Here is a 12,735-nt window from a genome sequence, read left to right as displayed (position 1 = left end):
CTTGTGGGAATATGTTATTCTATAAAATTTAAAACACATTATTTTATCATTTCTTTTTTTTTCAAATTTTAAGGCTTGTTTTCTCAAAAGTCTGATTTTTTCAAGGTTTTAGTTTAATTTTTTTTTTTGTAAATTGAGAAAATTTCTACTTTTTATTCTTTTTGTAAATAAAGATCATGGTTTTATTTTCAAGACTGAAATTTCTTGTCCTTCGGTAAATTTTCCGTTTTTCGTCAAAATCATAAGTTGCTATATCATTTTTTTTAAAGACTGGATTTTTTGGAATTTTATTTTCGGCGCTTTTTGCAAAAAAAGTCATTATTTTTCTTCAATGTGACACCGAGATTATTTTCAAGATTTTCACTCTAAAAATTTTCAGCTGTTTTTCAAGAGTTCACTTTTATTTTAAAGAATTTGAATTATGTATTTGCAGAATGGTGTCATACAATTTTGATTTTTTTCCAAAAATCTGGATGCAAAAATTCATCACGGATTCATAAACTACAGGTGTAGGAATATGTTATTCTATAAAATTGAAAACACACTATTTTTATCATTATTTCTTTTTTTTTTTTCAAAATTTTAAGGCTTGTTTTCTCAAAAGTCTGATTTTTTCAAGGTTTTAGTTGATTTTTTTTGGAAAATTGAGATTTCTACTTTTTATTCTTTTTGTAAATAAAAATCATGGTTTTATTTTCAAGACTGAAATTTCTTGTCCTTCGGTAAATTTTCCGTTTTTCGTCAAAATCATAAGTTGCTATATCATTTTTTTTAAGACTGGATTTTTTGGAATTTTATTTTGGGCGCTTTTTGCAAAAAAAGTCATTATTTTTCTTCAATGTGACACCGAGATTATTTTCAAGATTTTCACTCTAAAAATTTTCAGCTGTTTTTCGAGAGTTCACTTTTATTTTAAAGAATTTGAATTATGTATTTGCAGAATGGTGTCATACAATTTTGATTTTTTTCCAAAAATCTGGATGCAAAAATTCATCACGGATTCATAAACTACAGGTGTAGGAATATGTTATTCTATAAAATTGAAAACACACTATTTTTATCATTATTTCTTTTTTTTTCTCAAAATCTGAAGGCTTGTTTTCTCAAAAGTCTGATTTTTTCAAGGTGTTAGTTTAATTTTTTTTTTTTGAAAATTGATAAAAATTTTACTTTTTATTCTTTTTGTAAATAAAGATCGTGGTTTAATTTTCAAGACTGAAATTTCTTGTCCTTCCATAATTTTTTTTAAAGACTGGATTTGTTGTAATTTTATTTTCGGCGCTTTTTGAAAAAAAGTCACTAATTTTTCTTCAATGTGGCACCGAGATTATTTTCAAGATTTTTACTCTAAAAATTTTCAGCTGTTTTTCAAGAATTCACTTTTATTTTAAAGAATTTGAATTATGCATTTGCAAAATGGTGTCATACAATTTTGATTTTTTCCAAAAATCTGGATGTAAAAATTCAACACGGATTCATAAACTACAGGTGTAGGAATATGTTATTCTATAAAATTGAAAACACACTATTTTTATCATTATTTCTTTTTTTTTCAAAATTTGAAGGCCTGTTTTCTCAAAAGTCCGATTTTTTCAAGGTGTTAGTTTAATTTTTGTTTTTTTTTTCAAAATTGAGAAAAATTTTACTTTTTATTCTTTTTGTAAATAAAGATCGTGGTTTTATTTTCAAGACTGAAATTTCTTGTCCTTCGGTAATTTTTTTTAAAGACTGGATTTGTTGTAATTTTATTTTCGGCGCTTTTTGAAAAAAAAGTCATTAATTTTTCTTCAATGTGACCCCGAGATTATTTTCAAGATTTTTACTCTAAAAATTTTCAGCTGTTTTTCAAGAATTCACTTTTATTTTAAAGAATTTGAATTATGTATTTGCAAAATGGTGTCATACAATTTTGATTGTTTTCCAAAAATCTGGATGTAAAAATTCAACACGGATTCATAAATTACAGGTATAGGAATATGTTATTCTATAAAATTGAAAACACACTGTTTTTATCATTATTTCTTTTTTTTTTTTCAAAATCTGAAGGCTTGTTTTCTCAAAAGTCTGATTTTTTCAAGGTGTTAGTATAATTTTTGTTTTTTTTTTTTTGAAAATTGAGAAAAATTTTACTTTTTATTCTTTTTGTAAATAAAGATCGTGGTTTTATTTTCAAGACTGAAATTTCTTGTCCTTCGGTAATTTTTTTAAAGACTGGATTTGTTGTAATTTTATTTTCGGCGCTTTTTGAAAAAAAAAGTCATTAATTTTTCTTCAATGTGACACCGAGATTATTTTCAAAATTTTTACTCAAAAAATTTTCAGCTGTTTTTCAAGAGTTCATTTTTTTTTTTTTAGAGAATTTTATTTGCAAAATGGTGTCATACAATTTTGATTTTTTTCCAAAAATCTGGATGTAAAAATTCAACACGGATTCATAAACTACAAGTGTAGGAATATGTTATTTTATAAAATCGAAAACACACTATTTTTATCATTATTTCTTTTTTTTTCAAAATCCGAAGGCTTGTTTTCTCAAAAGTCTGATTTTTTCAAGGTGTTAGTATTATTATTATTATTTTTTTTTTGAAAATTGAGAAAAATTTTACTTTTTATTCTTTTTGTAAATAAAGATCGTGGTTTTATTTTCAAGACTGAAATTTCTTGTCCTTCGGTAATTTTTTTTAAAGACTGGATTTATTGTAATTTTATTTTCGGCGCTTTTTGAAAAAAAAGTCATTAATTTTTCTTGAATGTGACACCGAGACTATTTTCAAGATTTTCACTCTAAAAATTTTCAGCTGTTTTTCAAGAATTCACTTTTATTTTAAAGAATTTGAATTATGTATTTGCAAATTGGTGTCATACAATTTTGATTTTTTTCCAAAAATCTGGATGTAAAAATTCAACACGGATTCATAAACTACAAGTGTAGGAATATGTTATTCTATAAAATCGAAAACACTATTTTTATCATTATTTCTTTTTTTTTTTCAAAATCTGAAGGCTTGTTTTCTCAAAAGTCTGATTTTTTCAAGGTGTTAGTTTAATTTTTTTTTTTTTGAAAATTGATAAAAATTTTACTTTTTATTCTTTTTGTAAATAAAGATCGTGGTTTTATTTTCAAGACTGATATTTCTTGTCCTTCGGTAAATTTGCCGTTTTTTATCAAAATCCCAAGTCGCTATATCATTTTTTTTTTAAACACTGGATTTGTTGTAATATTATTTTCGGCACTTTTTGAAATAAAGTCACTAATTTTTCTTCAATGTGACACCGAGATTATTTTCAAGATTTTTACTCTAAAAATTCAGTTCACTTTTATTTTAAAGAATTTGAATTATGTATTTGCGAAATGGTATCATACAATTTTGTTTTTTTTTTTTAAATTCAACACGGATTCAAAAACTATTTATACTATACATAAACTGTTCATAAATTTTTAGTTTTTTATATTTAATTCGTCTCCATTACTAAATTACACCATACGTTACAGTAAAAAAACAAGACTGCTGTTCTAATTCATTTTAAAAAAGTTTATTTTATAATTAAGATAAAGATAAGTTTAGATAAAACAATCAAAATGTATTCGTCAGTTGAAGGTTGACGTCAACTCGAAATATACAAATATTTGAAATTTAAAGTGGGTTTTTGGGACAAATTTCAAAATACGAGAATACGCAGTTAATATGTATGTCAACACAATAGTGCCCCAGCGCAAAACGCGAATATTGATTATTGTGTGAAACGAAAAATATTCGTGTACAGAACCGAACTTAAATAATAATTTAAAAAAAAAACACGATCACCGCGAAAGTATTTTTATGCGTTTTTATAGCCACATATATTATTTCGGAACATATTTCTCCCACTAGTATGTTAAGGCTAATTTCTTATAATAGCATTTTTAAATTGGTTCGGACCAATAATCACCACATTTTACCACAAATCGTGCGGAAAATATTTTTATTTATCGCTCCCAGCTATCCATTCATGCCGTATCTCTCAGCGTAAAAATATCCCCGTGTTATGATTTTTTTCGTTTTTCCTCCAGCTTCCTCGACACGTATTATTCACAACCTTTGCTTTTGAACGCAATTTTCCCTACGGCACAATCGGACCAGATTTCATCAAGCCTAGGAATTTTTTTATTGTGTTTTTTTTTGCGTAGCGCACAATTTAAAATTAATTTCGTGCGTCAGCAACGAGAGTTTTTTCAGTTGAGAAAAAAAATCACAAAAGTCGGGAGTTTTGTGTGAATAAAAAATAAAAAAAAGAGTCGTTTATTAAATTTTTTAATTATAATGTGTAAGGGCGGATTCATAAACCACTACTACAGAAGCATATTTTTTGCTTTTAATGCTAAAAACTCGCGCTTATCCTGCTGTTAATCTCCCGTTTTTCTCCTTTTTTTTTGTTCCCAATCCCATCTCATCACACTATTCCGCGAAAATCCGCTCCCGTCGCCGCCATCCATTACCTCTCCAAATCCCGCCATCCCGTTCCGAAACAATGAGGATCTATAGTCGTTACACCACACCCCTTTAAAGCGTTATCCTGATGACGTCACGCAAGGATTCTGACGGAGCGCACGTCGCCTAGCGACCTGCATTCGGGCACAGTCGGTCTCGCTGAAAGCACGTTTGTGGTCTACCGTGGCCAAGGTCGTGTACGCAACATCCCCCTCGAGCCACCACTGTGCGATGATGTTAACGTTGTCGGTGGTAAGTGCATTTTTGTAGCTGACGTCGGCGGCGCCCCCCGGGGTCGGGCCGGGCGCGGTGGCGGCGGGTCGGGTGCGGGCCGCTGTCTTCGGGGGGTTGTCCGGCCGTGATAAACAAGAACGTGTCGGGAAAAGTGTTGAACGCATTCCTGTTCTGGGGCAGACTTGCGCATTCATTTATTGATGTTTCTGGGGGTGAAAAATGTCGAGGCACGTGGAGTGTTGGATTTTTTGAGAAAATTTGGGGTTGGGGTGGAAGTTTGGGGGAGTAATTTGAAATTTGGGTAGACGTGACGGGTGTGGGTGGAGAGGTAAAAACGGGTTTTTGGTGGTTGAAGGGGTAATTGTTTTAATGGAGTCTGAGAAAGTTTTAGATAAACAATTAATGTGGGTGGAAACAGGGCTAAATATTATCCATTAGTACCAATTTTTATTCTACGTAAATTTAACGAATTAAGATCTGTATTTCGCTAATTGGATTTTTTATCAGAAATTTATCAGTTGCACATTTCACAATTTCATTCGATTATAACTGTTTAGATTTTCATAATCCGAAAAATAAGAAGTTTTTAAAATTGGCAAACCTCGACACATAATTTTACAGTGGTTTTTATTCATTTTCTTTTTTCGCTATCTTAATTTTATTGATATCTTAATTTGGTTCATGAAATTATATTGTTTTGTTTTAAAGTTGTCTTTTATAAAAAATTGTAAAATCACTGCAAGATTTTTTTAGATCTTGTATCTGAAAATATCTTCAACAGTTTGATTTTTGCTTAAGAAGTTGAAATATTTTCCATAAAATTTGACTTCCGCTGTCATTATTTCTCGTGTGTAAATCTTGTCTTCTTAAAAATATAGATTTTTTTAAAGTTTTAATCTCATGTTTTTTTTCTTATTTGACATATTTTTCTTCTTTCTAAAAATCTTGATTTTATTTTCAAGATTACGAATTTCTGTTCATCGCTAAATCTACCGTCGCCATATGAAAATTTTCAACTGTTTTTCAAGAGTTTCACTTTTATTTTAGAGAATTGAAGTAATTTATTCAAAATTTTGATTTTAGGGTCTTCACTGTTCCTTGACATGTTTTTATCAATATTACCTTTTTTTCTCAAAATCTTGCCGTCAAAATTAAGGCTTGTTTTTTCAGAAGGGTTTATTTTTATTTATTTGTTTTTGGAAATTGAGAACATTTTAATTCTTTTTGTAAAGGTTATGATGTTATTCTCAAGATTGCTATTTCTTGTTCTTCGCTAAATGTACCCTTTTTCGTGAAAATCATAACGGGCTATATAAAAAAAAAATTGAAGTCTGGATTTGTTGGAATTTCATTTTTGACGCTTTCGAAAAAAGTACAATTTTTTTTTATAAAAATTTTCAACTGTTTTTGAGTTTTTCTTTGTTTTAAAGAATCCTAAGTATTTTATTTAAGATTTTGTTTTTAAAATTTTCACTGTTTTTCGACATATTTTTTAACATTATTACCTTTTTTTTTTTCAAATTTTGTCGCCAAAATTAGTGGTTGTTTTGTCGAAAGTGTGATTTTTTTTAAAGTCTTGGTTTTAAGATTTTTCCGAAATTGAGACAATTTTCAGAGTCTTTATTCTCGTTGTAAAGATTATTATTTTATTTTCAAGACTAAAATTTCCTTTTCTTCGCCAAATCTATCATTTTTCGTGAAAATCATAAGTTGCTATGTCAAGAGTTTGGTTTAATTTTTTTTTTTTGAAGATTGGATTTGTTGGAATTTTATTTCCGCCGCTTTCTGAAAAAAAAGTTACTATTTTTTTTATGACACCGAGATTATTTTCAAGATTTTGATTCTAAAAATTTGCAACTGTTTTTCAAGAATTTCACTTTTATTTTAGAGAATTTGAAGATTTTATTCAAAATTTTGATTTTAGAATCTTCACTGTTCCTCAACATCTTTTTATCAATATTACCTTTTTTTTTTTTAAATCTTGCCGTCAAAATTAAGCCTTGTTTTTTCAAAAGTGCGATTTTTTTCAGTCTTGGTTTAAATTTTTTTTTTTTGGAAATTGAGAACATTTTTATTCTTTTTCTAAAGATTATGATGTTATTCTCAAGATTGTTATTTCTTGTTCTTCGCTAAATCTACCCTTGTTCGTGAAAATCATAACGGGCTATATATAAAAAAAAAAAATTCTGAAGTCTGGATTTGTGGAATTTCATTTTTGGCACTTTCGGAAAAAAGTACTATTTGTTTAATAAAAATTTTCAACTGTTTTTGAGTTTATTTTAAAGAATCCTAAGTATTTTATTTAAGATTTTGTTTTTAAAATTTTCACTGTTTTTCGACATGTTTTTAACATTATTACCATTTTTTTTTTCAAATTTTGTCGCCAAAATTAGGGGTTGTTTTGTCGAAAGTGTGATTTTTTTCAAAGTCTTGGTTTTAAGATTTTTCCGAAATTGAGAAAATTTTCAGGGTCTTTATTCTCGTTGTAAAGATTGTTATTTTATTTTCAAGACTAAAATTTTCTTTTCTTCGCCAAATCTATCATTTTTCGTTAAAATCATAAGTTGCTATGTCAAGAGTTTGGTTTAATTTTTTTTTTGAAGATTGGATTTGTTGGAATTTTATTTCCGCCGCTTTCTGAAAAAAAAAGTTACTATTTTTTTCATGACACCGAGATTATTTTCAAGATTTTGATTCTAAAAATTTGCAACTGTTTTTCAAGAATTTCACTTTTATTTTAGAGAATTTTAAGATTTTATTCAAAATTTTGATTTTAGAATCTTCACTGTTCCTCAACATCTTTTTATCAATATTACCTTTTTTTTAAATCTTGCCGTCAAAATTAAGCCTTGTTTTTTCAAAAGTGCGATTTTTTTCAGTCTTGGTTTAAATTTTTTTTTTTTTTGGAAATTGAGAACATTTTTATTCTTTTTCTAAAGATTATGATGTTATTCTCAAGATTGTTATTTCTTGTTCTTCGCTAAATCTACCCTTGTTCGTGAAAATCATAACGGGCTATATATAAAAAAAAATTTCTGAAGTCTGGATTTGTGGAATTTCATTTTTGGCGCTTTCGGAAAAAAGTACTATTTGTTTAATAAAAATTTTCAACTGTTTTTGAGTTTATTTTAAAGAATCCTAAGTATTTTATTTAAGATTTTGTTTTTAAAATTTGCACTGTTTTTCGACATGTTTTTAACATTATTACCATTTTTTTTTTCAAATTTTGTCGCCAAAATTAGGGGTTGTTTTGTCGAAAGTGTGATTTTTTTCAATGTCTTGGTTTTAAGATTTTTCCGAAATTGAGAAAATTTTCAGGGTCTTGATTCTCGTTGTAAAAATTATTATTTTATTTTCAAGACTAAAATTTCCTTTTCTTCGCCAAATCTATCGTTTTTCGTTAAAATTATAAGTTGCTATGTCAAGAGTTTGGTTTAATTTTTTTTTTTGAAGATTGGATTTGTTGGAATTTTATTTCCGCCGCTTTCTGAAAAAAAATTACTATTTTTTTTATGACACCGAGATTATTTTCAAGATTTCGATTCTAAAAATTTGCAACTGTTTTTCAAGAATTTCATTTTTATTTTCGAGAATTTGAAGATTTTATTCAAAATTTTTATTTTAGAATCTTCACTGTTCCTCGACATGTTTTTATCAATATTACCTTTTTTTTTTCAAAATCTTGCCGTCAAAATTAAGCCTTGTTTTTTCAAAAGTGCGATTTTTTTCAGTCTTGGTTTAAATTTTTTTTTTTTTTTTTGGAAATTGATAACATTTTTATTCTTTTTCTAAAGATTATGATGTTATTCTCAAGATTGTTATTTCTTGTTCTTCGCTAAATCTACCCTTGTTCGTGAAAATCATAACGGGCTATATATAAAAAAAAAAATTCTGAAGTCTGGATTTGTGGAATTTCATTTTTGGCGCTTTCGGAAAAAAGTACTATTTGTTTAATAAAAATTTTCAACTGTTTTTGAGTTTATTTTAAAGAATCCTAAGTATTTTATTTAAGATTTTGTTTTTAAAATTTTCACTGTTTTTCGACATGTTTTTTAACATTATTACCTTTTTTTTTTCAAATTTTGTCGCCAAAATTAGTGGTTGTTTTGTCGAAAGTGTGATTTTTTTTAAAGTCTTGGTTTTAAGATTTTTCCGAAATTGAGACAATTTTCAGAGTCTTTATTCTCGTTGTAAAGATTATTATTTTATTTTCAAGACTAAAATTTCCTTTTCTTCGCCAAATCTACCATTTTTCGTTAAAATCATAAGTTGCTATGTCAAGAGTTTGGTTTAATTTTTTTTTGAAGATTGGATTTGTTGGAATTTTATTTCCGGTGCTTTCTGAAAAAAAATTACTATTTTTTTTATGACACCGAGATTATTTTCAAGATTTTGATTCTAAAAATTTGCAACTGTTTTTCAAGAATTTCACTTTTTAGAGAATTTGAAGATTTTATTCAAAATTTTGATTTTAGAATCTTCACTGTTCCTCAACATCTTTTTATCAATATTACTTTTTTTTTTTAAATCTTGCCGTCAAAATTAAGCCTTGTTTTTTCAAAAGTGCGATTTTTTTCAGTCTTGGTTTAAAATTTTTTTTTTTGGAAATTGAGAACATTTTTATTCTTTTTCTAAAGATTATGATGTTATTCTCAAGATTGTTATTATTTCTTGTTCTTCGCTAAATCTACTCTTGTTCGTGAAAATTATAACGGGCTATATATAAAAAAAAATTCTGAAGTCTGGATTTGTGGAATTTTGGCGCTTTCGGAAAAAAGTACTATTTTTTTAATAAAAATTTTCAACTGTTTTTGAGTTTATTTTAAAGAATCCTAAGTATTTTATTTAAGATTTTGTTTTTAAAATTTTCACTGTTTTTCAACATGTTTTTTAACATTATTACCTTTTTTTTCAAATATTGTCGCCAAAATTAGGGGTTGTTTTGTCGAAAGTGTGATTTTTTTTAAAGTCTTGGTTTTGAGATTTTTCCGAAATTGAGAAAATTTTCAGGGTCTTTATTCTCGTTGTAAAGATTATTATTTTATTTTCAAGACTAAAATTTCCTTTTCCTCGCCAAATCTACCATTTTTCGTTAAAATCATAAGTTGCTATGTCAAGAGTTTGGTTTAATTTTTTTTTTGAAGATTGGATTTGTTGGAATTTAATTTCCGCCGCTTTCTGAAAAAAAATTACTATTTTTTTTATGACACCGAGATTATTTTCAAGATTTTGATTCTAAAAATTTGCAACTGTTTTTCAAGAATTTCACTATTATTTTCGAGAATTTGAAGATTTTATTCAAAATTTTGATTTTAGAATCTTCACTGTTCTTTGACATGTTTTTATCAATATTATCTTTTTTTTTTTCAAAATTTTGCCGTCAAAATTAAGGCTTGTTTTAAGTGTGATTTTTTTCAGTCTTGGTTTTAATTTTTTTTTTTTTTTGGAAATTGAGAACATTTTTATTCTTTTTCTAAAGATTATGATGTTATTCTCAAGATTGTTATTTCTTGTTCTTCGCTAAATTTACCCTTTTTCGTGAAAATCATAACAGGCGATGTCAAAAAAAAAATTTTTAAGACTAGATTTGTTGGAATTTCACTTTTGGCGCTTTCGGAAAAAAGTACTATTTTTTTAATAAAAATTTTCAACTGTTTTTGAGTTTTTCTTTATTTTGAAGAATCCTAAGTATTTTATTTAAAATTTGAAGACTGGATTAACTGAGATTTCATTTTAAAAGTATTCATGTTTGCTTTAAAGAGTTTGATTTTGTTGTCTCAAAGTGATAATTTTATAGTGTAGTAATATTAATTTTAACGAATGTCAAATTTTATGCTTTTTCAAACGTCACAGCATGTAGAAAACGAAACTGTCGATTTCCTCTTTCCATTTGTCGATTTTAAAAAATAACAAAATTAACACAAACTTTGTAAAATCTTGAAAACATATCGTTTAAATTTATATTATTAAAAAAATCCATTTTATTTAATGCAAAATATTTAAATCAAAATGAACAACCAAGTCAATATTTTGACTTCACTTTGTAACCTGTGGTTAAATTGTTATTCCAAACTTCGTACCAGATTGCGAAAGGTAATTAAAGTTTTGGTAAAGACTTGGCGGTTCCATAACAAGGAATTTAAATAATCTCTCCCCGACTTCGTGTGAATTTAAATCGAAACCTTTTGTCTCAAAGCCGTTTTAATTTCTCGTTAATGTAAAATAAAGAAAATCGTTCCTGTTTAACCAAAAAAAAAATAGTTTGATGAGACTCTTTAGTCTTTAATGTGTGCAACTGACCGACAATCGATGCCCGGCGCCTCCACCATATTACACAGCTAAAATAAAAAATCGGCAAAGATTTTTTTTCCGAATAGGTGTGAACAGTTCAAAGACGTCGAAAAATCCTTTTACGTTCATTGGACGTAAATTACATTTTCCATTTAAACATTTCTGCTTCCACTTTTTTCTCATTTATTTAACGCTCGATTTCTTACTGGTCCATTCAGGCCACGCCTTCCCTTTGATCACTCAATATTTTGCAGTATGATGAAATTTCAAGCGTCGATGCCAACTGAATATCGCATGGTTCATAACTAAATCAGCCGTGACTAATCACACGCCGGAGGACGGTTCGGAGTTAATTATCGAGTGCTCAGGGTTGGCAACGGGGCGGAGCTTAATTCAATCAATAGACGCGTAAACTGATTAAGAGAGGCGGAGCCCGACACGATTACGTTTAAATCGTCCTAGTTCCAATTCTAGAAAGCGCACAAATTTACCCCGAAGGATTTTTCACACGTCCCATAACTCACCCTTAATTTTTCACTTTCGCTATTCCCGTGGAATCGTCTCTTGTAAACGTTATTTATCACGCGTGTTTTTCACGTGGAGAAAAACAACGATAAATCGTTTCAACCGAAACTGGGTTAGCAGACGGATTAGAATGATGCTCGTGTTTGTCCAATTATTATTTTTCGATGATTTACTTCAAATGGTTGTAATTACGTTCGTCGTTGATTACTTTCTCGATTGTGCGTAATGACGATAATTACGTACGGTGTAATTATATCTGGTTTAGGTTGTAACATTTGTTCTTAAGTGGGGTCGGATTAAATGGGATTGCGCCGAGCCTGTTGCGGTATTTGTGGTGAATTATTTATTTGCTTGTCTCTCGAATTTTGTAGCTTAATTAATTGATTTAGTGGATATGCGGTGATGTTCGTAATTGGTCGGATTGAATGAATAAATAATGGGAGTGTAGAGGCGAGTTTTGCAAACAAATGTGGCGGAAAAAGGGAGGTTTTTTGTTATGAGCGAGTTTGGTGCGAGATTGTGATGACGGGTTGCTGATTTCTGGCTCTTTTTCCGTCTGTTGGTGATTTTGTTTTGCTCGTTTTTTAAATGCGTTGTAATTGTGTTGACACTGTTTTAGAGTCTTCACTTTTTTTTCTAAAGAAATAATTTTAGTTTCAAGATATAATCACAAGATTTTTGTTAGTTTTTTTTTTACTACAATTATTATTTCCAAGATTTTGACTTTGAAAATCTTAAGTTGTGTTTTAAGGGTTTGAGTTTCTCTGGAGAATTTGAAAAGTACCTATTTTATACAAAAATTTCACTTTAAAATTATTCCTATTTTTTTCTGTATTTATAATTTTTTCTATTTTTCTCGTAAACCTTGTATTCAAAATTAAATTTGTTTTCTTAAGACTATATTTTTCAAATTGTTGGTTTTTACAATTTTTTTCCGAATTTTTCATTTTTTAGTTTTAAATTTTTTTCAAAAGATCTGATTTTAGTTTCAAGATTGTGTATTTCTATTCTTTGCTCTAAATCTACTGCTTTCCGTCAAAATCATAACTTATTAACCGCAAGATTTTAGTTTGATTTTTATTAATATATTTTTTGAAATTCGTTTTCAACGATTTTTGAAAAAAGACTAATTTTTTCAATGTTATCAAGATTTTCACAAAAAAATTCAGGGTTTGACTTTTTCTGGAGAATTTGAAAAGCACTTTATACAAAATTT

General features: G+C 28.0%; 1 protein-coding gene across 2 annotated transcripts in view; it reads left to right on the top strand.

The window, feature by feature from the left end:
• Pka-r1 (Protein kinase, cAMP-dependent, regulatory subunit type 1) overlaps positions 1-12,735 on the top strand; it is a 72,473-nt gene that overhangs the window by 2,538 nt on the left and 57,200 nt on the right. The window contains exon 1 of one of the 2 annotated variants that reach the window (XM_064054151.1): positions 4,588-4,721. The exons of the other annotated variant lie outside the window; for it this stretch is intronic. Coding sequence (XP_063910221.1) covers positions 4,701-4,721 — 21 coding nt within the window. The 5' untranslated portion in view covers positions 4,588-4,700. Of the gene's footprint in view, positions 1-4,587; positions 4,722-12,735 lie in introns of those variants that run through there. 2 annotated transcript variants of the gene reach the window in all.

The sequence above is a fragment of the Zophobas morio genome, unplaced genomic scaffold, assembly GCF_036711695.1.
Source record: "Zophobas morio isolate AGI-343-1 ecotype UQ-CSIRO unplaced genomic scaffold, CSIRO_AGI_Zmor_V1 ptg000012l, whole genome shotgun sequence".
Taxonomy (NCBI): domain Eukaryota; kingdom Metazoa; phylum Arthropoda; class Insecta; order Coleoptera; family Tenebrionidae; genus Zophobas; species Zophobas morio.
This window is presented reverse-complemented; position numbering and strand designations above follow the sequence as displayed.